This window comes from Triturus cristatus, chromosome 4_2, assembly GCF_964204655.1.
Source record: "Triturus cristatus chromosome 4_2, aTriCri1.1, whole genome shotgun sequence".
Taxonomy (NCBI): Eukaryota; Metazoa; Chordata; class Amphibia; order Caudata; family Salamandridae; genus Triturus; species Triturus cristatus.
Genome location: NC_140586.1, coordinates 363,394,613 through 363,420,888, shown reverse-complemented (window position 1 = coordinate 363,420,888; position 26,276 = coordinate 363,394,613). Strand labels below are relative to the sequence as shown.

Here is a 26,276-nt window from a genome sequence, read left to right as displayed (position 1 = left end):
TTGGGCTAGTCCAGTAGTCCCTGTGCCTAAACCTCATACCCAGGGTGGTAAGAAAGAAATGAGGTTTTGTGTAGACTACAGAAGCCTCAATGCAGTCACCAGGACTGATGCCTATCCAATTCCCAGGGCAGATGAGCTCATTGATACTTTGGCCTCAGCCAAATATCTGAGTACATTTGACCTAACAGCTGGCTACTGGCAAATCAAGTTAGCTGATGATGCCAAGGCCAAAACAGCATTTTCAATCCCTGGTGGGCACTACCACTTTGTGGTGATGCCCTTTGGTTTGAAAAATGCACCTGCCACTTTTCAGAGGTTGGTGAACAAAGTTCTGACAGGTATGGAAACTTATTGCTCAGCTTATCTAGATGATATTGCTGTCTTTAATTCCACCTGGCAGGATCACCTGGTCCACCTCAGAAATGTTTTGGAGGCCCTGCAAAAAGCAGGCCTCACTATCAAGGCCACCAAGTGCCAGATAGGGCAGAGTCAGGTTGTGTACCTGTGCCACCTTGTAGGTGGAGGCCAGGTTCAACCATTGCAGAGCAAAATCCAGACCATAATGGTGAGAGCCTTTTTGGGGCCTGACTGGGTACTATAGGAGGTTTGTTAAGGGATAGGGATCTATAGTGACCCCCTTAAATGATCTTACCTCAAAGAAAATGCCAAAAACGGTTCAGTGGACAGCTAGCTGTCAAAAGGCATTTGATGACCTAAAGCAGGCCATGTGCACTGCCCCCATCTTACAGAATCCAGACTACACACAAAAGTTCATTGTCCAAACAGATGCTTCTGAGCTGGGTGTGGGAGCTGTACTGACTCAACTGAATGATGAAGGTCAAGACCAGCCAGTAGCTTTTATAAGCAGAAGGCTGACCCCTAGAGAGAAACGTTGGTCAGCTATAGAGAGGGAGGCCTTTGCTGTGGTGTGGGCCCTGAAGAAGCTGAGGCCATACTTGTTTGGCACTCACTTCATAGTTCAGACTGACCACAAGCCCCTCCTATGGTTCAAACAGATGACAGGTGAAAATCATAAACTGCTAAGGTGGTCCATTTCCCTACCGGGGATGGACTGTACAGTGGAACATAGACCTGGGACCCAACATGCCAATGCAGATGGACTCTCAAGGTATTTCCACTTAGAACACGAAGACTCAACTGGTCAAGGTTAGTTTAGTGCCCCTGCGTTTGGGGGGAGGGGGGGTTGTGTAGGAGAGTAGGATCTGCACTTATGTTGCCCCCACTTTTTTTCTGATGTTAACACTGGTTTCTGGCTATAGTCTGGCTGGGTCCCTGCTAATCAGGGCCCCAGTCTCTCTGTTCTCTCTAAACAACTTGGAGTGCATATTAGATGCACTAGTGATTGGATACTGTGGTACCTTATGAGCCCCTAGTATATGGTACCTTAGGTACCAAGGGCATAGGTACTTCACAGGCCTACCAGGGGCTGAAGCATGTATTATGCCACCCCTGGGAAGCAGACTAAATCTGACACCACAGGCCTGCTACTGCAGCCTGGGTGAGGTAGTGTTAGCACTCCTCATAGAGGTATAGGTTCCTATATCTCACCTTACACACACATATAAACCTATCATTCACCCCTAAGGCAGGCCCTATCAATCCTGAGGGCAGGGTACTTGGTGTACAATGTGAGGGGGTGCCTCTACATGAGCAGGGCCCCTCTGCAGCTGGCAGAGTCTATTCTCTGTGGCTGTTTGTGGATGCGGTTAAACCATATACTCAAGTGCATTATAACCTAGCGGTAAATGCTAACTTTGGAATGACTGCATCAAAACATTTCGTGTTTGGTGTCAAACAACTTGGAATCATACCCCCACACCAGTCACTGGTGTGGGAGTATGATTCCACCCTTCTAGAGGGGACAACATGTACCTACTGTGGAAACACGGTAGAAATCTGAAAGAGCCCTGGCATCACAAAATGGATGCCACCAGCACAGACACTGGGCTGCCCTCCTGCTGCTGACTGAAACTCGCAGTGGAGGAGGCCCAACAATAGGCATCCTATCACAGGGAGGTGTCACCACCTTACAGTCAGGATTTAGTGTATTGGGGCTGGGTGGGTGTACTCCTAGAGTGCTTTGAGGTCCTGCACTGGGGGAGCAGTAGGCTCCTCTGTGCATATACCAGCTCAAACCGGTTCAGGGGCTACCTGCCCCTGCTCTGGCGCGAAACTGGACAAAGTGAAGTGGGTGTAACCACCCACTCCCCTGACCCTCCCAGAGGAGTGGTCATAGAGCTAGTCCCTCCCTTTCTTTTGGTATAAGTTAGGGAAACCTTGCCATTTCAAATCAGATATCCCTGGACGACTCTCTACAAGAAGAATCCCGGCCCTTCGACGTTCCACTACCTTTGGAAGACTGAAGAATCTCCCTTGGAGTCAAGGAGTGACTCCCCTGCTTGGCAGGCACCAAAACCTTGAATCAATGGTCGCAAACGTTCCCACTCCCGACGGAGTCCAAAGTCCCTGCAGCCCCGGAAGTAGATTTCCTGACTTCTCGACGGCCATTGTGAGTCCCCAGCAGAGCTGAGGCGATTGGACCCCACGAGTGACGAGGAACAGCAATACCCAGGTACCGTGCACTATTGTCGAGTGCAACCCCTTCACGACGTTCTACGAACTTGTGCATTGGACCACGAGTGGTCCAAGTCTCCAGCAGGATTTACCTTGAAAATCTGAGGCCTACCTCGTCCTGAGTGACCGTGGGCTCCTGTGAAGCGAATCCTCACAAGGCGTCTTCGCGATCCCTTGCCGGTTGGCTTGTGGGTCCCCTGAAGACTTTCTCATCAAACCAAAGGGCTCCTCTGGTTGCTCCAGGCCTGTCCTGACTTACCCTCACTGGGTGAGTCCTTCAGACCTTGCTGGTCTGCACCCCTGACTTTCTTCATTTTCCACGAGACTTGCTATTGCCGTGGCTTGTTGGCTCCAATCCAGTTGCCGCCACCTCAGTAAGCTGCAGATTTCGTGGGACACTCCAAATCCAGCTCCTGGTCATCGTCGAAACCTCTTGGACCTCGCGGCTGAAGAGTCAAAACACCCTTGATCACCTGAAATCACCCGACTTCCGTGGGCATCCATCTTCCTGGCCCGGGTCACTGGCAAGTGACTGTGAACACTGTCCCTTCTGCTTTCAGGTCTTCTTCATCTTGAATCCAGCCTTGGATTCCACCGGACACTTCTCCAGTCTTCACAAGCAGCAAAACTTCTTCGGCTTCCATTGAAAACGACGACGCGACCCGACACCAAAAGACACCTATGCACCCGGCTTCCCTGGGTGAGGTAACTCGTGCACTCTGGTGCTCCTGTGGGTGTTCGCCCTCGAACTACTTACCTTGTAAGTGACTTGCTTGTAGACTCTCTAAAAGTACCCTAAAACTTTAAAAATCCAACCACGACTTGCTCCATTGAAATCAATAGGGAACCCGTGGCTGTGTTCTCACACTGCACGCGTCTCCCGTGGGTCCTTTACTTACCTGCCTTGGGTGGATTAGTGAAGCCCCAGCGATTCTACAGGCCCTAGGCCTTGTCCCCTTGCAAGTCGACATTCCTAAACCTCTTTTTAGGTCTCGCCTAGCTATTGCGTTTACGCAATTGCTATGCGAGACTCTAGTAAGGGGCATTCAAAAGTGCTCCCAAAAGTGGATTGCATGGCGAGCACGCGCACAATCACGTGCATCGTGCCGCCATGCAATCCGTTTGGCATTGTTCTTCAAAGGGTCCGCTCCCCCGCCTGGAATGCGCTCCCCCGCCCCCGCCAAGCGCGCGCGCCGCGCTCCGTCGGTCTTCTTTTGTTCATTGTTTTCACGATAGCGTGCACACCGCGCTAAATATTTAAAGTGGTGGCCGAGCTTTTGTTTTGAACTTTACAAAGATTGATTTAATGCTGTTTAACAGCGCGGCATACAGCGTTTTTACTTTCATTGTATCGGACACGCTCTGTGCGGCATACAGCGCTTTTACTTTAATTGTATCAGATGCGCTCTGTGCCCTTTGATACTGCTGTGTCCCCAGACTCACATGACACCCCCTGACCCCACCCCCACTACTCAGAAGCAGCGGTGCCACCGGTCTGATATTCTTCACCTTTAATACAGGAAGACGACTGCAACCCACAGGCGGGTGTTTACCTATAAACAGCGGTAGAACGCAATTATCGGCCAGCTTTCAAAATAGGCACTTTTGTAAGGTCCAATCAATCAGTGTTTTTGTGACCATGTGTGCCCTCAGTATATAACGCCTCTGAAAGCACGATGACGTGTTCAAGCACTTCTATACAGGAAAACTAGATATCCGCACCGGATGACGTCTGAGATGAGTTGTTGCCTAGGAGGCAGGGAGTGCATGCGCTCTGTACAGAATCTCCTGTGCGCTGTTTACAAATCTTTGAAACACTTGGCATAAACCCTTACAATGCTTAGTATGATTTGTTCAAAATGAAGTCCCGTTTGTTGTTGCAGTACTACCAGGATATGAGTAAAGGATTCTAAGACCTGTTCCCTTCACTTCTTTTTGGCTCTTCGTCCACCATCTTTAAAGTGTCCGTTATTGGCCTCCTGTGTTGACAGTGAGCACAGCGTGAAAGAAAATTCAGCAGAATTAGAGCATAATTAACTTACCTTTTGTAGAGCTGTCTGACCAGATGTGAAATCTAATTAACTTATTTAAGTGGTGAGAAAATTAAACTTCACCTCCACGTTTCTACAGTTGTAGTGTTATTTTTTAATTTTAAATTTTAATTTTTCTGATTGCGCTGCATTGTTTACTTGCCGTGCAGATGCAGATATAACTGTCCATTTGTTCTTCTGACTTCATGGTAATGGACCTTTTACATCCGCCGACTAGCCGTGCAGCGCAGGATAATGGAGTTATATTTGTTAACAGGCAACAGGTCTCGCATTTGCGAGAGTTTGAGCTATTGGCATTGTAAATGACAATGCCTTTTATTTGTGTGTTGTTTTTTGAAACAGCTAATTACAAGGCATTGTCATTTACAATGCCAATAGCTTAAACTCTCGCAAATGCGAGACCTATTGCATTGCAAATGCTTGTTTAGTATATGGTCTGGTACGCCCCTAGGGCCCCAGCCATATTTGTGCTTAATTATTGTGAAACGTTGATATTTGCATATGTTCCTGACTTCTAATCTCATAAAGAGATTAGTAGAGTGTGTCTAGTAATAAATACATATATATTTGATATATATACCTGTGTGGTGTCCTTTCATTTGGTAATTCAAGAGATTATATGGTAAAACAAGCTGCTTTACATTCCTCTGAGACTTAGCCTGAAGGCTGCTCTCCACAGCTACCACTAGGATAGCTTTCTTTAAAAGGTTGTCTTAAACCTATCTACCATAAGAGTCGAATTGGACTGGTGCAAGGTGGCCACTATAACTAGTGACCAGCATATGTTAGGCCAACTTCTCACATATGCCTTCTGTATACCTTGTGAAAATCAATAAAGTATTTTGAAGGAAAAAAAAGCATAACATTAAACTCCTATAGATGAATTTATATTGTAAAACCAGGAGTTAAATATAGTTATGAGGTTGACGGCGTTTCGATCTCAAACATTTGAGATCATCTTCAGGACAGGTGTGTGAGCGCCTGGTATCAGAAAGGAACCAAGCAGAGTGCGAGCCTACGCACTATAGTGTCTCTCGCTGCATTAGAATGATTCTTGATGTCTTTGTTAGGGATCAGTTAAGGAAGGGTAGCGGATATGATCCGAGCGTCAGGGGAGCGTTAGGAAGGGTCAGGCATAGGTATTGTTTAGAGAGCATTAAATGAAAAGCATCAAGGCTGAAGGTTATGATGAACACGGCTCCCGTAGTGAATCTGTGACAGTTGATGTGAAGGTCGGGCATGAGTTCCTGCCGACGCGAGTCTCTTCGGTTAAGATGAGACACGCTGCATTCAATGATCTTAAGGCTAAACTAGCTAAAGAGATGAGGTCAGCATGTACTGGTAATGCTTATATGCAGCTCTGCTCATTCACTTCTGGGGCATTACAAGGTCACCATTGAGCCACATGGTGCCACAGACTGGTGCATGCTAACATTGCTGTAAAGTTCTCCGGATCCACTCTGACACCTGGGGATAATCTAAAAGTGAGGAATCTGCATTTAAAAGTATTGATAAGAGTAACTTTGGGGCATATTATCAAGCCAGGCGATAAAATTATCGCCGCTTTAGCGGCAAAAAACTGCCGCTAAAACGGCGATAATGGGCTTGATAATATGCTCTATGGAATTCCAATTGAAGCCCATGTTAAATGTGAAGGACGTCTAACATGGGCTTCAATTGGAATTCCATAGAGCATATTATCAAGCCCATTATCGCCGTTTTAGCTGCAGTTTTCTGCCGCTAAAGCGGCGATAATTTTATCGCCTAGCTTGATAATATGCCCCTTTCTTCTTCAACCTATGACTATTTTAACAATGCTTATTTCTGTAGTAAACTACCAGATATTCCCAGTCTGATGACAAAGAATAATTCAAACAAGTGAAACTATGAAAGGTCCAGTGTTGGAGAACTCTCTTCCCAGTTCATTACTGCATGTGCATGGTATTCATCCAAAAACATGCAGGATATGGACTCATCCATATACACACACTATTAAGTGCGGAATGATGACCCATGCCACAAAAAGAGAAAGACATCAAGAGTGATGAGTTTTTGCAAATCCTGCTTTCAAAATGCTAGACAGTTGATCCAGAAAACGCCAGGCTAGTGCTGTAGTCTTTAGTCCACCTCTTGATTTGACTCAGTTTTCATTTACATGCTTTCCAAGATGTCAGCCTGCACTTTAAAGCTTTATGGTAGCACTGCTTCCTAGACCTCGATATTTCATTCTGTGTCAGACTGAAGTATATTGTGGCTGTTTACAAAGACTCCTTTTAGAGTCCTCTTGGGTGTGTCGTTGTTCCAAGTGAGCAACCACCCACAAACACAATGGATTTAAGAAAGGGTTGGGTATAAAAACCTTCCTGATCTCTTTATTTTCTGCTCTCTCATCTGCTGTTTTCAGAATCTCTACTCTAAAAAGTTACTTCGTTCCAGCCTTTAGGTCCATTCAGAAAGTATAGGGAGCCATTTTGAGACTCTTGGCATGCTCGCTATCTATGTGGAAGGCATGGCAATCTGTCAGCTTCCGACAACTCATTGTGGGACCAATGTGAATTGAGGCCATGAACCAAACCTCTGTGCATAGAATCACCCTCTTAAGACAAAGTCAACATTTTTAATTATTTTTAATTTTCATTGGCAAACAGGAACTGTGACACACAGCTCCATGCACACTGTTGGTGGAGCATCATTACTTAACATTAGCATCAATTGCTTTTCTAAATATGTGACAGGTCATTGTGCATGGTGCATGATTTTTTTTTCAACATTTGTGGACATTGATATTAGTTTATTCATTATCACTGGGTATGTCTTGGTAAGTTCTAGCACAAGAGGGTTGAATCCCAGGCATAAACACTTAAAGGTCTAGGCATGAGACACCATAGTCCTATTGTTAAAGCCACCAGAGAGGATCAGCATTGTTGCAAAACAGGAAAGATGACAGGGTGTGTATCTGACTTACCTAGACTTGGACTGCGGTTCCTACTTGGACAGTGTGCATACCTCTGCCAACCAGAAACCCCATTTCTAACACTGGTGATCAGCGATGAGGATTGGACTTGTGTTTGTGCAGTGCCATACAGCACTTTGGTGTACACTATCTACCCATACCAAAGACCAATTCAAACTCTTTCCAGCTCTCCCTGATTGGCATTTTTTCCTAAAATCATGTCTCCGACAGGAGGTTCGACATCTGCAGCAGCACACGCAAAAATAGACTTTGAGCTGGCCAACCTGGGGGGTAATACTGGTAATACTGTGGCCCACCTCAAAAATTTCTGCAAGGGAATTGGGCTTCCAGCAAAGTGCTCCACCATGAAGGTGGAGCTGCAAAAGGTGTAGAGGGCCTAGGCAGAAGACTGCTGTTTTAAATGTAGCTCCAGAGAAGGATGAGGAGCTGGATGAGTAGGAAGAGTTCGACCAAGACTCACAGGAGAGTGTGGGACTGCTACCTGTGGGGGAGGGGTGCAAAATCCTACCTGGATTAATGATTCCATTCCTGCCAGGGAGCGGTGTGTCATCCAGAGTCCTGTCCCCAGAGGAGCTGTTGGACAGGAAGGAGGAGAGAAATTTAAAATTGGAGCTTTGCAAATTGAAGTTGGAGAGGGAAACAGAGCAAAGGAAGCTGAAGAAAGGGATGGCTGAAGGAGCCTTGGTGGAGAAGAGATTAGCCATGGAGGAAAGGAGAATGGCCATGAGTTAAGTCTAAAGGAGCTGGACATCAGAGATCAGCAAGTAGAGTTTGGTGGTGGCAGCAATTCTTCAGTGCCTTCTGGAGATAAGAGGGTCCACATTCCCAAGTGTCTGGTGCCTAATTTGTGGTGGGAGATGACATAGATAGATGGTTTGAGGTTTATGAGTTTTCCCTGCAGATGTACAAGTTCCCGGGGGGGGGGGGAATAGGGGGCTAGTCTATGGAGGCACAGCCCTAGTGAGGGGAGGGACACCTGACTGGCCCTAGACACGGGTGACAGGATGAGGTATCCCCCCATGAAAGAAGCCCTGATCAGAAAATGTGGTTTGACCTCATAGAAGTATAGGTAGAAGTTCAGGGACAATTAGAAACTATCCCAACAGACCTGTATGAATTGTGTAGATTATTTTTGCAAGGCGCTGGGCGGTTGGGTGAAGGGCAGTGAAGTAAAATATTTAACAGGGGCTGTACAACTTGATTGCACAGGTGCACATGTTCACTCTTTGTTTTCCAGATCTTTGCTAACACCTTTTTGACAGTAAGCTCTCTGACTCCAGGGAGCTTGTTAAGGAGGCGGACCGCTGGGTCAGCACCAGGGCTCACAGGAAGGTACCTGATGGGGATCACCACAAGGGTGGACAGGGTCCTCACCAGAAGGAGGAGAGGACAAAACAAAAGGAAGGAGTTCTCTAAAGAGCCCTAAAATAGTTATTCAGGTCAGGACTCCCATTCCCCTACCGAGAAGAAAAAGAGATGGCTCCCTGACAGTAGGTCTACAGAGAAGGCACCCCCTAAGTGCTTTGAGTGCCAACAGGAAGGGCACATCCAGGGAGTTGGCAAGTGTCTCAAGCAGACACAGCCCCCAGCGTAGCGCTTGGGGAAGAGATTGTCCCAGACAGTTTGAGGGTCAGAGTAGAGGTTACCCTGGTGTCCCTGGGTGACAGAGAAATGGTGCAGAGAACCCACATGCTTAGTAATACTATGAAGTACATGCAGTGGGTCACCATTCATGTGCAAAGGGTTGAGAATCTGGGAGACACAGAAGCCAGTATAACAACCATCAGGTGTCACCTGGTATCCTCAGAGCAAGTTGTCCCTAATGTGTTCCACCAAGTTGTTGTAGCTGAAAACAGTGAGAGTCACTACCCAGTGAGTCTGGTTTCCTTTGAATGGGGAGGGGGGTCTCAGGTTCCTTGAGGGTAGCTGTGAGTCCATCCATGCCTGTGGATTGTCTTCTTGGCAATTGTCTGGAGCATACTCCTGGAAGGAGGTGGAGGTGGAGCTCAGGTCCCACTTGGAAATGTTAGGGTTGACTGAGTGGGTGTGTCAGATCACACAGTACATGGCAGAAGGTACTCAGGAGGACCTGGAGCCTGGATGAAGGGCCCACGTGCCTGCCAAAAAGAGGACGGGTAAGGGGCACAGCAAACCCGCTTCTGAAACTTCCACAGGCTGGGAGGAGGCTGGCCATAAGGGGGATGCAGCGGAACCTACAGGGGAGGATATGGCTTAACTGGGGAACCTGTCTGAGCTAGCCAACTGGCAGCAGGAAGGGGGTTCCACCATGCAGGAGTTCTGCAAGGTGAAGAGGAAATCCTCTACTCTTGTGGGTGTTCGGCAGTAGGTTGAGACACAGGCAGCTGGTGACGCCTCTGGCAAACATCTTATTTACTGGGAGAATGGTCTCCTGTATAATGAGCCTAAGGCTCCTGAGTCTGGTGCAAGCTGTGTGTTGGTGGTCCCCAGTGCTCCCGGGCCTTCCTACTGGGGCTGGCTCATGGTGTACCCCTGGCAGGTGTTTGGGGCAAAACAAGACCTTTGACAGGCTTGTGAAATGAGGAGGGCCTCATATGTGTTCTGCAGATCCCGTCCCACCTGCCAGGTGAGTGCCAAATCAGAGAAGAAGTGCAAGGCTTCCTGTAACCTTTTCCTGTTCCCGGCACCCTCTTTGAAAGGGTGGACATCAACATCATTGGGCCTCTGGATCCCAAGACAGCCATTGCAACAGATTTGTTCTGGCATTGATGGACAATGCCACCTGGTACCCGGAAGCTATCCCTCTAAGGAATGTGACTTGGTCCGCTGTGGACAGGGCACTGATGGGGATCTTTACTCGTGTGGGTTTCCCCAAGGAGGTAGTATCTGACCAGGGTACCAACTTCATGTCAGGGTTCATAAAGGCCATGTGGAAGTAGTGTGGGGTAACCTACAAGTTCTCCACTCTTTACCAACCACAAACCAAATGGCTTGTTGAACGGTTCAACAGGACCATAAAAGGCATGATTATGGGCCTGCCAGATCCCATGAGGCAGAAGTGGGGCGTTCTCCTGCAATGCCTTTTGTTTGCCTACAGGGAGGTATAGCAGAAAGGGGTTGGCTTTAGCCCCTTAAAGCCTCTGTATGGGCACCCTGTGAAAGGACCTCTCAGTTTGGTGAAGGAGGCTGTGAGCAAGCTTCCAGGAGAGCCCCACCCCAGGATGTGGCCAGCTACATTTTGGCTTTTCATAACCAAGCAGCCCGCTTCCAGAAACTAGCACAGGAGAATCTGGAAGCCAGCCAGGAGGACATGAAATGTTGGTATAGCCAGAAAGCCACTCTGGTTGAGTTTCAGCCTGGCCATAAAGTGTGGGTGATGGAGACTGTGGAGCCCAGGGCCCTGCAAGACAGCTGTCTAGGACGTATGAGGTGAAGGAGGGCAAGACTGCCTCAGCTACTTGGTGGACCTCAAGAATCCCAGGAACCCTCTTAGGGTCCTTCGTTTCAATTGCATTAATCCCCACTTCGAGAGGTCTGATCTTACCATGCTCCTAGTTACTGATGATGGGGTGGAAGAGGAGAGTGAACCTCTCCCCGACCTCCTTTCTTCCAAGGAGTAGGATGGGTCAGTGGAGGGTGTCAGTCTTTCCCCTACACTGATCCAAGATCAAAGAGAGATTGCTGCCAGTACCTGGGTCAGTTTGCCTCTTTGTTTTCACTTACCCCAGGACTCACTACATAGTGTACCCATGATATTGATACTGTGGACAACACGCCTGTAAAGAACAAAATGTGCAAGTTGTTTGACAAGGTGAGAGCCAGCTTTAAGGAAGAAGTCTCCAAGATGCTGGTGTTAGGGGTTATTAAGCCCTCAAACAGCCCCTGGTCCAGCCAAGTGGTGTTGGTCCCCAAGGCTGCCTCTCCAGGTCTCACACTTGAGTTTAGGTTCTGTGTGAACTATCATGAGCTCAATACGGTCACCAAGACTAGCGTACACTCCATCCCCAGAGCTGATGAGCTCATAGATTGGCTTGGAGCTGCCAAGTTCCTCAGCACGTTTGACTTAACGTCTGGTTGCTGGCAGATTCCCTTGCTGAAGGGGCTAAAGAGAGGTCTGGGTTCTCTACACCGGAAGGAAACTTCCATTTCTGGTTCATGCTTTTCAGGTTGAAGAATGCCCCTACCACAATCCAGAAGTTGGTCAACTAGGTCTTGGCTGGGTTGGAGACATTGCTGTCTTCAGTTCCAGCTGGGAGGACCACCTGTGCCACCTTCAGGAAGTGCTTCCGGCTCTGTAGAGTACAGGCCTGACTATCAAGGGCAGTAAGTGCCAGGTAGGGCAGGGTTCAGTGGTCTACTGGATCGCCAAGTGGGAGGTAGCAAGATGCAGCACCTCCAGGCCAAATTCTGGCTCAGGAACCTCTCCCCCAGGCCAAATTCTGGCTTGGGAACCCCCCTCTTAATGGCTCAGGCAGAAGTGACAGCCTTCTCAGGCCTCACGGACTATTACAGGAGATTTGTCAAGGGATATGGCACCGTTGTTGCCCCCTTGATAGAGCTGACTTCCGGGTAGCAGACACATTAGGTGATCTGGACAGAGGTGTGCCAGAGAGCTTTTGACACCGTGAAGGAGGCCATTTACACAGCACCTGTGCTCAAGGCCCCTGACTTCTCCCAAGAATTCACTGTACAGACGCCTCAGAGCATGGTGTAGGGGCTGTGCTCTCACAGATTAACAAAGAGGGCCTAGATCAGCCTTTAGCCTTCAACAGTAGGAGGCTACTTCCCAGGGAACAGAGGTGGAGCGCAATAGAAAGGGAAGCCACTGAAGAAGCTAAGGCCACACCTGTTTGGTACTCCCTTCTGAGTTCAGACAGACAACAAACCCCTCAGGTGGTTAATGCAATTGAGGGGTGAGAATGCCAAACTGTTAAGGTGGTCCATCTCCCAACAGGGAATGGAGTTTACGGTAGAACACCGACCTAGAACAGACCACACCAATGCAGATGGTCTCTCCAGGATCTTCCGCCTTAGTGAAATGAACTGCTAAGGGGTTGGGTAGCTCTCCCTACTTTCAGCTGACAGGACACATGTTAGACCTGGCATCCTTTGTGTGGTTTCCCCTGACTTTTTGACCTCAGAAATCCTGATTTTACTGACTTCATTTTTGCTGGCTTTTTGACTCTGGGCACTTTACCACTGCTAACTAGTGCTATAGTGTGTGTGCTCTCTGCTTTAAACATGGTAACATTGTATTATTCACAATTGACATATTTAATTGAAATATAAGTCCCTAGTAAAGTGCACTAGATGTACCCATGGCCTGTAAATTGATTGTTACTAGTAGGCCTGCATCACGGATTGTGCCACCCAATTAAGTAGCTCTTTAAACATGTGTCAGGCCTGCCATTGCAGAACCTGTGTGTGCAATTTTATTCTGCTATGTCGAACTGGCAAGTTAATCCTCTTGCCAGGCCCAAACCTTCCTCTTTAATACATAAAAGTCAGCCCTAAGGTAGGCCTTGGACAGCCCAGGGGCAGGGTGCAGTGTATCTAAAAGGTAGGAAACATACTTTCAAGTTTTACATGTCCTAGTAGTCAAAAACTCTTAAATGTTTTCACTATTGCAAGGCCAATCTCTCCCATAGGTTATCATTGGGATTGCCTTATTACATCTTACAAGTAAAATTTCCAATTGGGAAGAAATGGGACCCCCAAGTTTGGTATCTCTCAAATCACAATTTTAAATCATAACTTCGGGTGAAGTTAGATTTTAAATTGTAATTCTGAAAATGCCACTTTTAGAAAGTTGGCATTTTCTCACTTTAAATCACAACGTGAGAGCAAGAGTAAAGGAATCCTAGTTGCGTTCTCCCAAACATAATCACAAACACAAAAGAGCAGCTAGGATAAACTTGCCAGAAAGGACAGTCATGGGAAAAATCCAAAGATTTTGGAGTAGCCGCCTCACCCACTTAATAGTGGCATGCTTCATTATTGGTGCCTATCCACACCCTGGTATGATGGTAAAACCAGGGCGGACTCAACCAGAAAAGGTGGGAGTTCTCATATAAATTGTAGCTGGATATGTGGCAGGGATCCAGAAGGTAAGAGGCAAAAATGTCTCAGTGTAAACCCAGGGAAATGTCCTTTAATAAGTGGGCACCCTAGACATAACTAAAAACAGTTTGGGTCTTGTTATTGAGTTCCAATGTCACAAAAAACCCTATCAAAGCCAACATGTTTTGGGTCGCTTTAAAAGTCCACATGGGTCTATGGCTTTCGTCAGGGCTGGAGGTGTCCCTGCCTATCTAAGCAGTCATGCATGCAAAAATGAGGCCGAAGGCTCTCCTCTTGAATCTAAGAAACTTTCCTTCAAAAACCCTATATTCGGGTGGTTCATAGGTCATGCACATCTGGCAGGAGGCACCCTCCTGTAGTCACACATTTGTCAAGGTTGGGTACCTATGGATTAGATCTGAATCGTTCCACAACTGACTACCCCCGAACGGATCTAATTCAGGTCTAATGCACAGTTAGCAGCAGGGCACAAGTCCTAAAAAAATAAGTGGGGGGGACTAACCTAGTTAATCAGTATGCAAGTGGCATCACGGCGCGTGACATCGCGGCGTGTGAGGCACGTGACATCACAGCACATGACATCACAGGAAGTGGCATCATAAGAAGTGACATCAGATCTTAAGCCCCCACAGCTATGTTTAACAGGTGTATCATGAGTACATTTGAGCACATTTCGAATATAATTGCACACCCTCCTGATTTAGGCAGAAGATTCACACTTATGTACGCTACACATAAAACAATGTTGCCTTTTGTCAGCGTAAAGCTTCCTCTAGCCATAGTGCTTTAAAAGAAAAAATTGTGATATTTAAATTATTACAACGCATCCTCAGGGGCAGTAAACGCTATATAAATGCTATTTAATATGTGCAAATACTGGGAAAGATCAACACATCTGATGTTCTAACAGTGCATGCATATCTCCTAAACAGAGCCTGAACAAAGTGAAAAGCTGCCTCTCTTAAGTATGTATGAAGTGCTAACAATATGTGAACCTTTGTTTCCCCTCTGCTGCATTTGCTTGTAGGTGTGGGGCTCCTGACTGCTCACAACAGGGCCGGACTGGCCGTAGCGGGCACCGGGCAATCCCCCGGTGCGACGCACGGGTGGGGGTGGGTTTTGGGCCCCTGGGGGTCGTTTTTCTTACAGGGCCGTTTCTGCAACATAGCTGCAAAATCGGCCCTGTAACAAAATCGGCAGAAAACCGGCCCTGGCAAAGAGCTCGGCGGCACCCCCAACCCCCCCCCCCCCTCCCAGACCCAGCTGACGACCCGGAAGGTTAATTTATGGCTTCTTTGTTTCTTTTCTCAACGCTAATCGCCCAAAAAATTTCAGACTACACTTCCATAGTTTTTCTGTGACTAATGTATTATGTTACATTTTTCTTTGTGGCTTTTTTATTTCATAGCAATGTTCCATATCGTCATATTTTAAAAAGTGTTAAGTTTTGAGGGGTGATTCGCCTCGGGACATATTGTGGGGGAGTAGGTGGGGAGGACTGTTGTGGGAGGGGGTCTGTTGGGGGAAGGGGGAGTTATTGCGGTTTGATTGTGAACGTCATGCCCCCCTACGATAGAAGGGTTCCTCAGATTTGTACTGCTTCCAATGTTATCTTCATGCAAAATTTAATAAAGAAATGTAAACCTAAAAAGTGTTAAGTTGTCTTTTCTTTATGTCTTCCCTTTTTCGACGTATAGTTTGATATTGGGTTCGGGTGGGATTTTTTCATCAGTTCGCTGGTCACTATTTCCTGAATGACCATTTGTCAATAAAGTGACTCGTCATTCGCTGTGCCAGCCTTAAATCAATCTGCTTACTTACAAAAGTTATTTAAGAACTCGGGTTTTCGCCACAACAACATGTTCCTACTGCCAACAAGTTTGTGTGACTTACAAATGCGGACAGGGTCAACTATTCATCTTTACAAATTGGATAAAAGGAAATAGCTGATGTTCACAGCGCTTATAAATTGCAAAACACTGGCTATATTAACAAGTACTGACAAAGCCAATAGGTTCAGTTTTGAATAATGCAAGCACACAGAGGCATGCAGACATAAATATGCACCCAAGTACACAGACCAACACACACACTGGTAGCAGTTCGCACAGACCCATGGTCATACATAGCCCCATTCAGGAGGATGAACTGAATTATGTGCATCAAGGCGCAAAGGGTGCTGTGCATGGGAGCACGGGGTGATGTGCCGGGGAGGACAGGGTGATGTGCAGAGGAGCACAGGGTGCTGTGCAGCTAGTTCAGATGGTGATATCATGCCTGGGGAGCACAGGGTGATCTCGATCACCTCGGCATAGGATGATTGAGGAGGGGAACACAAGGTGAGGTGTACATGGAGGCACACTTGGGATGTACATTTCATTGGCACTAACTACTCTATACGCAGAATGAGCGCTCAGGGTGATGTACAATGTGAGGACAATAATGATAAAGAATAGGGTAACATAGCAATATCTGATGTCGTGTGACATCCTCTGCCACTCCTGGATTTTTGGCCTGCAGTCCTTTGCCTTCCGTGAGCATGTCTCTAGTTTAAATGATGAAAGCAGCACCAAAAGTGTTAGATTTCAGTGGCTGAGGTGGTCACACCTTACACTGGCGCTTGTCAGTTAAGCTACGCATACGGAGGGATAAAAAAATATTTAAAAAATAAATGTCCTCTTAAAGACAATGCGCCATGTTTTTGTTTCTCTGCTTCAAAGTTTTTTGTTTTTGGTGTCCTTCGTTCTGAGCAAAATAGTGTGTCATCAGAAACTTTTAATTTATTGGCATTTAGTGTGTTCCTTGGAAACGTTTCCTGGACAGTGTATTGATCGCATTCAAGTTACAAAGGGTTCCATACAATAACTGTAAAAGGGTGTGCGAAATACAAGACTCGTCAAACCATGATGGGGTCGTTCAGGCAAAGAAATTACTAGAAACAGTTCTTGTAAAGTCTGGATTTTTTTTCCAACCACCACCAAACAAACAAATGAGCAAATGCTGGAGGAAGACTACAGTGAACACATATCGGTTCATGTGATGCGTGCAGTGAACTCATCACAAACAAAATCCACTTCTCCCACCACAGTCCTCTATCAGCCTCTGGCATTCATTAAGCCAAGCCTCAGAAAGAAGAACCACAAAGACAATAAAGTTGGATGTGTATACTTAAAACGTATTGGTGTTGCACTACTCTTCTCTCAGGTTCGCGCAATCAACTCTGCGTCCTGTGTGTGAGTCACTGATGACATCAGCTCTCAACATGTCTAAGTCGCGAGAGTTGCTGTTCCATTTCAGCTGCTTCAAGTCAGCATTGCTACACTCTTCTGCAGAGCTCCATACATCGAACTACCAATCTCATGTCTTCTAAAGACTGTCTCCTGCTCAGACACGTGAACTACGGCTGCTGGGGCGCGACGGGGCCCTGTGATGCCCACAGCATCGTACCTCGTGCTGTTATCACCTCTCCGCCACACTTCTCCCCTCACTGTAATCCTCCACTCATGTTTAGAGGTGGATCGGCCACTGACAGCTCCAGCCAGGTAAGGCTCGCGCCTGAAGCCTGCCTTAGCTCAGAGGCCCGTTGGGACATCTAGCCAATAAGGAGTCGAGCTTCTCTCTTCATTCCTCTACCATGATTGTGGCATTAGGTCCAGAGCTGTAGACTTTGACCCTGGGAAACCAGGTTCGAATCTCGGCGTCGGCTCACCATCGTATGATTTTGGGCAAAGCACTTCGGGGCATATTAACAAGCCAGGCGATAAAAATATCGCCGCTTTAGCGGCAGAAAACTGCCGCTAAAACGGCGATAATGGGCTTGATAATATGCTCTATGGAATTCCAATTGATGCCCATGTTAGATGTGAAGGACATGTAACATGGGCTTCAATTGGAATTCCATAGGGCATATTATCAAGCCCATTATCGCCGTTTTAGCGGCAGTTTTCTGCCGCTAAAGCGGCGATAATTTTATCGCCTGGCTTGATAATATGCCCCATCATCTCCCCATCTCTATATACAATGAATGGTGACCTTGTGTGATGAAAAGGGTGCTGACTAAAGCGCTCCCATACCTTAGGCCGAGTTCGCTTATGTAAGAACAGCAGAGAAGTGCACAAAGAGGAAAAATAGAGCCTTAACGTAAGAAAAGGCAGATACTGATTTCACAAAGTGACTCCAGAACACCTGACTAACTCGCGGCTTCCCCGTTTTAATGGTGTGATCTTAGGCCAATGTTTTATTTCACTTTTAATAAAGTACTTCTCAGTGCAGTGCAATAAAGTGCCATATTAATGTCAAAGCTTCCACATGTTAAAGTAATAAACTTTTTTTAATTTTGAAGAACTATTCTATTTTACTGTGATGTTTGATTTATGACTTAGGTAGCACACATTTTCAGATCCGAGCCAGGCCCTTGTCTCGGCTCTTCCCGCTAATTTGTTGGCTCGCCCCCTCTCTGCTCGTGTTTGGACCTTTCCTCCACAATCATCTTTTTTCATTGACTGCACCCCGGTCCTCGTCTATATTTCACACACTTCTCTTCACTTACAAACCCATTTCTCCCCTAACTTCTCCTAGAGGAACCCCTCCTCAATGTCTCCCTCCAGCATGCGCGGGACTCACCTTCCTCGGGCCTCTCACTCTCCAGCAGGGCCGTCATCTCGGCCTCGTCGTCGGAGGCCAGCACTTCGTCCACGTCCACCACAGTGCAGGGCGCGGCCTTGCCGTCGGCGTCCAGGGTCACCTGCGTGTCCCGCGCCCTAGCAGCCTTGGGCGTGCCCCTACGGGAACCCGGCCTCTCTTTACTGGAGGCCCGGCTGAGGCTCGGCGGCCTGTCAGGCCGACCCTCCTTGGACGGGGGCTCTCTGGCCCTCCGCAGGGACTCCCTGGCGGGGCTCCGGGACCGCTTGTCCATGTTACTGGGGCAGTGGGCGCTCGCCGGCATGCAGTCGCCGGGAGGGCAGTGGGGTGTCAGAACTGACCTCGCGGAGGAGAGACGATGCCTTTATACTGGGAGGAGGCGGGTGGGAGAGCAGCACTGAAGTGAGTGCAAACAGTGCATATCCCTCGCGCTGGCACCCCCAACACCCGCACGGCATTCCAGACCGCCCCACGCGAGGGGGATCTGATGGGGGGGAGCGCGGGATGACGTCAGTGAACATCTTTATTTAAAATACCTTGCTGTCAGACCGTGCTTAACGGGACAGATTTGTAATTTCTAAGGGCTGTAAATAACTGGTGTTTAGATTACCGATTATAATAGTACCCGATTTATTGATTCACAAGGATGAAAGGCTGAGTTAAAGTTTCTGAAATTAAAATTCGTGGTCCACAGGTCACACCAGTTGCCACCTGTGAGTTCTTAACTCGCTCAGGGCCCTACCCAACCACTGCCAGCTAGAGAGCAACAGGGCCATAGGCGAGGACAGAAGAAACCAGCCAGGCAGGAAAGGGTCTCAGCGCTCAAAGGCGGAGTTTAAGAGCTATAAAATGGACAGGGGAAAAGGGGTGTGAAAAGAAGGGTACCAGGGATCGGTCACACTCACGGGAACAAAGGGGTCAGTGGTCAAGGCCTCAGTCAGATACAGCTGGCAGCGAGGGGCAGAGGGATATACATGGACAAAGGAACAGAGCGCCCCAGTCACAGACAGGGATATTTGGACAGGGGCACCAGACATCAGCCAGACAGCAAGAAGTGGACAGGAGCATCAGGGCTCAAGACTTCAGACAGGAACAGAGCACCACTGGGGACAGAACACGCAGTATCTCCCATAGGAGCGCAGGAACAGGGAGTCACGACACAACGCCACTCCCAGACACAGACATGGAAACAGATGTCAGGTCCCCAGTCCCCCACCAGGTAGTGACAGAGGCACAGGGGTGATAGAACACAAAGCCTCTGTCATTGACCGCGACATGGGACATGCCCAGGGGCGTCGAGACACCAGTCACACACGAGGACATGAACACTGTGGAATCAGGGCAAATAACGCCAGCCAGGCACTGACTTGAGGGGGGGGTGGTTATGTTGCGACAAAAGTCCTCATCCAGACAGCAATATGAGGGGAGTGATGTCAGTACACACAGGAACAGTAACATGGAGCTGGAGAGGCCTCAGGCAGACAGACCGGGACAGAGAGACGGAGCTGACAGGAATAGCCCTCCATTCACGGACAGTCACAGTGACAATGCAAAGCGAGGTGATGACGTCAAAGCCAGTGACAAATCGACAGATACACAAGACCTCTCCCCCGAGCAGTGACTCTTGGACAGGTAGATCAGTCCTCGGGCAGTGAAACTGGCACAGGGGGATCAGCCGTGGGACAGTGAAACTGGGACAGAGAGAACTGCCCTCGGGCAGTGAAACTGGCAGAGAAAGATCCCGTGGGCAGTGAAACTGGGACAGAGAGAACTGCCCTCGGGCAGTGAAACTGGGACAGGGAAAGCTGCCCTCGGGCAGTGAAACTGGCAGAGAAAGATCAGCCCTTGGTCAGTGAAACTGGGACAGGGAGAGATCAGCCCACGGGCAGTGAAACGGGCAGAGAGAGATCAGCCCTTGGGCAGTGAAACTGGGACAGGGAGAGATCAGCCATCGGGCAGTGAAACTGGGACAGAGAGAACTGAAACTGGAACAGGGATAACTGTCCTTGGGCAGTGAAACTGACAGAGAAAGATCAGCCCTTGGGCAGTGAAACTGGGACAGGGAGAGATCAGCCCTCGGGCAGTGAAACTGGGACAGAGAGAACTGCCCTCGGGCAGTGAAATTGGCAGAGAGAGATCAGCCCTTGGGCAGTGAAACTGGGATAGGGAGAGATCAGCCCTGGGCAGTGAAACTGGGACAGAGAGAACTGCCCTCGGGCAGTGAAACTGAGAGTGAAACTGGCACAGGGCGAATTCAGCTCTCGGGCAGTGAAACTGGGACAGAGAGAACTGCCCTCGGGCAGTGAAACTGAGAGTGAAACTGGCACAGGGCGAATTCAGCTCTCGGGCAGTGAAACTGGGACAGAGAGAACTGCCCCCCGGCAGTGAAACTGAGAGTGAAACTGGCACAGGGCGAATTCAGCTCTCGGGCAGTGAAACTGGGACAGAGAGAACTGCCCCCCGGCAGTGAAACTGGCAGAGAGAGAACAGCCCTTGGGCAGTGAAACTGGCAGAGAGAGATCGGCCCTTGGGCAGTGAAAGAAACTGGCAGAGAGAGATCGGCCCTTGGGCAGTGAAATTGGGACAGGGAGAACTGCCCTTGAGCAGTGAAACTGTGACAGGGAGATCGGCCCGCGAGCAGTTAAACTAGGACAGGGAGATTAGCCCATGAAGAGTTATCATGGGACAGGGAGACCAGCCCACCTTAATACACTCAAAATCAGCCCTCGGCCGCAGGAGCCTTTTGAAGAAGCTTCAGCTGCGCGCCTCGCTGGCGCGTTACAGCTGTTCCTGACCCTTGGTTGTTACTGGGGGGCTGTGAGTATGGCTCTGCTGGGGTGTTATTGGTGGGCTGTGAGTACGGCTCTGCTGGGGTGTTACTGGGGGGCTGTGAGTACGGCTCTGCTGGGGGTGTTACTGGGGGGCTGTGAGTACGGCTCTGCTGGGGGTTTTACTGGGGGGCTGTGAGTACGGCTCTGCTGGGGGTTTTACTGGGGGGCTGTGAGTATGGCTCTGCTGGGGGTGTTACTGGGTGTGCTGCTGCTATAGCGGCCCTTGCGAATGGGCAGCGTGTCTGTGGTGTTTAGGACTCCGACGCTGTTAGAGGAACAGCGAATCTGCAAGGCTGGCATATGACTGTTTACTCTGAGATTCCTCTATAATTGGAAGTGATGTCCGCCCCTGAACGAGGATATGAGGGCAGCTGGCCCCCTGACCTCACAAAATAAGACGTCAGCAATAAACAGTCCAAGTGCACTGAGGACACAAGCGGAAAACCCTATCACCATGTCACCGACCTCATCTGCTGCTTTGACCCCGCAAAGCTTGCCTCACGTGCTTCAACCGAGTCTCACGCACAATTCCGCGTCAAAAAGTAAGGCATGTGGCGCAAGGGCCAGAGCTGCCGCCTTTGGAACTAGGAAACGAGGTTCGAGTCTCGGCGTCGGCTCAACATCCTTTGATTCTGGGCAAATCACTCAATCTACCGGTGCCTACCAAATGAATGTATCCTTGCGTAACGTAATTGGTGCTCATGTAAAGCGCTACAATACTTTCCTGCCGAGTTCGCGCTATTTCAAGGAAAATAATAACATATTCCAGTACTTCAAAGTTTGTTATGGTACCGGGAGGCAGCGGCTCTGTCCGTAAAACACTAATGCTATTCTCATCTCATTTCCACATTTTCGGTCATATAAAGCGAAATTGTCCGGCCCTCTTTACATCGTACTGTATGTAAAACACCGTTGTCCTGCCAATTTGCACGCATAATTATCTTGCCCAGTTCCACAACGGCCTGCATGTAAAGCATCAAGCTAGTTTCCACGCTCACCTATAAAATCTTATTATCCTGCCCACTTCAGGGCAGTCTCACATGTTCCCACATCACTCGATTATACAGTTCGATGCAGCCTCACTGGCCTAATACACGTCAGTAGAGTCTCACATTGCCTCATCGCTGACGTCATACAGTTCCATTGAATCTCACGCATTCCCTAACTGGAGGACCTAGTATACATCCCATTTCAACCACTTGGGTTTCCATTCGGCTTCCAAGGTGCAGTGGCGTAGCAAGGCCAGGTGGTACCCGGTGCGGAAAACTTCTTGTCATCCCCCCCACATTGAAATTATTAAAAGAAGGAAAAATAAGATACTTAAAGCTTTGCCTGTCTGTTTTTTTCTTTGCTGCGCACCACACGTTTTAAATAATATTATTTAAAAAAAAAAAAAAAAAGAGTTGTGAGCCCCAAATTTTTATTTTTATGGTAAAAACATATTTTTGCCATTTTGTCACCCCCTCAGTGATGACACCCAGGGCGGCCCGCACCCACCGCACCCCCCTTCCTACGCCGCTGCTAAGTCCCTACAGCCTCACCAGGTCTAACAGAGGGCGTGGGGTTTAGCGCCACCTGTGCCAGGAGGTCTCCATCGGAAGCCCTGGTAGTGAGGGCTGGGGCTGATCTTCCGAGCCTTCCTTTGGCTGCTTTTCTGAATGCACCGCCACCTCATAAGCGAGGAAGAAAGGGTAGTGTGGGTCTCATTGTAAGATCTAAGGGGCATATTATCAACGAGGCGATAAGAAATTATCGCCGCTTTTGCGTCCGTTTTCGGACGAAAAGCGGCGATAATTTTATCGTCTAATCATCAAGGTCACTCTATCGCGTGAAACCGTGCATTAGCGCCTGTATTCTGAACGCCCAGCTTTGCATCTCTAATGAGATGCAAAGTGGGCGTTCCTCCCCAGAATAACGGGAGAAATGTCGCTAAGCGACATTTCTCCTATTATCAAGCCTCACGCTAAGAAGCATAAGAAAAGTAGCGATGACCTCTGTTATCGCTACTTTCCTTACGCCTGCTTTGAAACTGACTTAAATCCTAAGGAAGGTGGATATCATGGCTAAGTATGTGTAGCCCTATCAGCAAGCTAAAGTCAAAAGTTGTGCGATTATCGCTGGATTTCCAGTGATAATCGCACAGTTGGCAGCTTGCGCTCTGAATTTTATCGCTTTGGAGATAAGCGTTGCTGATAGCACGCTATCTCCGCGATAAAATTCAGAGTTGACCGGCGATAATTATCCTCACGCTAAGTGCGCTTAGCGATAATTATCGCCGGCCCTTGCTGATATGCCACTAAATCTCTAATAAAAACCTTGAGGAAGAAAGAGGACCTTGCCACTGTCATCTCAAGGTCTTTTCAGACACTGTTGCAACATCCAAGGCTCCCTCATCTCCACCGTCTCCACCGGGATCTCTGTATCCCTGGATCGCAGTATCTCCATTGTAGATGATATTTCCACTTTTCAAGAAGTACATCTAGGGCAGCCAAGGTGAATATCCTGGTGGAGATCTCACAAACATCAGTTTCCGTGATTGTGGAGACCTTTCGGCATACAGCCCGATCAAGGCAGCTATTGCCTTTCGTGGCTAGATTTCCTCAGATAGCAGATGATACGTTTTTAGCCCCAGTGACATAGAGGGTGACTCCAAGGCTAATGAAGAAATGCAGACCTCCAGGACAAGGCTTGCTCTTTCTAAGTGCTGACCCCAAATAGGATTCAGTTATAGTGTCAGCAGTATGAAAACATCACGTCTCGGATCCAGAGACAACAGACAGATCAAGCAAGAGGCAGAGCTCTTTGGGCAGAAAGATGTGCGGTGTAGCAGACATGGCATTAAAACAGCCAGTGCAATAGCCCTTTTGGGATGGGAAAGCCACCAGCAAGACATACAGTTGTATTTGCCTGTCCTGAGTGACTGATTGTGAGTAACGGGTATCCTGTTTTTAGGTCTCGCCTGAACCAGCGCATGCGCTGGTCTGGCGAGACTTTTTGTGAGGGCTTAAAAAAATGCTGCCATGGCCGGCCTAGAGCTACAGTGCATGTGCGCGGGCGCGCGCTTACGTGCCGAGGCTTTCCTCCTCATGCTGATTAAGCGCATCGCTCGCCGCGCTTGATCGCGAACGCGATCACTTTCATTTCGCGGCCGCGCCTTTACGATCGCGCGGCCAATGCTTGTTATTCTCAAGGCTCAGCTTTTGTAGCTGGCACATAAAATAAAAGTGCATGCAGTGACTCTGCATAGAACTCATTTCAAGTTACCGTTTCTTTAAATTCTGCCATGTCTTCCACCGCCCTAGACCTACCCTGGAACACCCGTGTGTTAAAGTTATTACATGTTTTTAAGTAACTGTGACAGGTGCCGATGAAAACCTTTATTTCCACACCCTTCTTCTTTTAATGGAAGCCTCCAACTTCATATGTTTTTAGATTTCACCCGGAGCTTTGAAAACCGACCCTGTACAGTTGTACATCGCCCTAAAGAAAGAAAATGGCTTTGGTTTGCACTTTAAACGGCGTCACTTCCTTGTTTTACATGTAAAAGAGAAACAAAGATTGCTAACAGCTGAACTTGAAGCACCAGGAAACTGGTCTCCAAGTAAACATGCACTTTATCCATAAGGGGTAGGGAGAGCTGACGTGACTGTAGTACATTTTTTTCCTGAGAACTTGTAGGTATCTCATAAATGCATATTGAATCGATCGGCCCATAATAATAAACTGTGAGGCTTTTTTGTGTGTAGAGACAGTAGATGCCTTAGTGGGTACCTTTTTTCATAACTGTTGCAACTCCACGGGATTAACTAGAGTGTTTCCAAAATAAATATTTACAACACAACTAGAGGTCACAGTTTTGCACCTCCCATCCATTCTATGAGTCTCCTGTAACAGCAGGATACCAATGTTCTTTCTTTTACCATACACTGCAGTTTGCCTCACCTTCCCCCATTATCGAGCTCCCCTCATGTTCCAAGACATAAGTTTAACCATAGGCTGCCTCAACTTGTCTATCGTGTGTGGTTTTCAAATGGATATCTAGAGTATGCTGTTTGCTTATAGGAGTATCGGCTAGGCTACTAGCTGCTTTAAGGAACAATAATGTAAGCATGCCCCTCCACCTCCCTCCATGCTGAACTCAAACATTCCAGAAGTGATCCCAATTTGAACTATCCCCATAAATCCAAATTCACCCCAATCCCAATTTCTCCGCATTTTCACTGCAGACATGCCAGGGGGACTACAAAACGAGTATCTGGATAACACAATACCATTATCAAACTGTATACTAATCATGGCTATTCTTAAGCCGCTCATTAGTCTGTCGGCACCAGTGGGGACTGGCAGGGCTACCGAATGGCCATCCACAAACACCACCCACAACTGGACATACTGATCCACAGTAGTATGACGACGGCTGCATTTGTGGTATTTAACCTCCTACATGAGTTCACCCTGTTCGAATGCAAGGACCAGGATGTTGTCACGGCCTCTTTAATTTAAGAGCTCGGTCCCCAGGGTGCAGTGTGCTCTTTTGACTATTAATATAGGCAGCAGGTTTTCTTGGCCAAAGATTGTTATGAGCAAGCTTTCCACAAAGTCATCCATTTTCGATATTGCAATTTATTCTCCATTGTGCACACATTACTTCTGTGTGATCGGGCTTCCTGGTCCCCGCACTTATGTTGCTTTTTCATCAATTATTCTGCCACATTTTGCATTCTTTTTGGTGACTTTGACTATTGTGTCTTCCTCCTCTGTGATGCAGCTTTCCGTTTGTGTTATGCGTGAATCATGCCTCTCCAGCTTTGCATTCATGGCATCCTATCTCTGCCTTAGTAAATCCATTTGGTGGTCTGTTTGCCATTCATTTGTAGTAGCAGTGTGCGCATCTCAGCCTGGAAGGGGGGTGGTCCTCCACATGCCCCTTCAGACCCTCTGTGGGTGCGGACTCAGTGGCTAGCGTGTGCACTCAGGCTGCTACCATCTTGATTAGGCTCTTGAGTGCTCCACTTCCCCCCACCTCGCCCTCACACGGAAACTCCTTAGTTCGCTCTGAGTAAGATATCCATGTGTGTGGTATTGTATGCCTAGATTCCAGACCTGGTCCTCCCTCCATAGTAA

General features: G+C 48.1%; 1 protein-coding gene across 1 annotated transcript in view; it reads right to left on the bottom strand.

Annotated features, from left to right (window-relative positions):
- The window catches only part of NPHS2 (NPHS2 stomatin family member, podocin), a 57,530-nt gene extending 38,808 nt beyond the window's left edge, over positions 1-18,722 (bottom strand). The window contains exon 1 of the mRNA XM_085600103.1: positions 18,304-18,722. Coding sequence (XP_085456229.1) covers positions 18,304-18,625 — 322 coding nt within the window. The 5' untranslated portion in view covers positions 18,626-18,722. The remainder of the gene's footprint in view (positions 1-18,303) is intronic.
- Between the last annotated feature and the right edge of the window lie 7,554 nt (positions 18,723-26,276).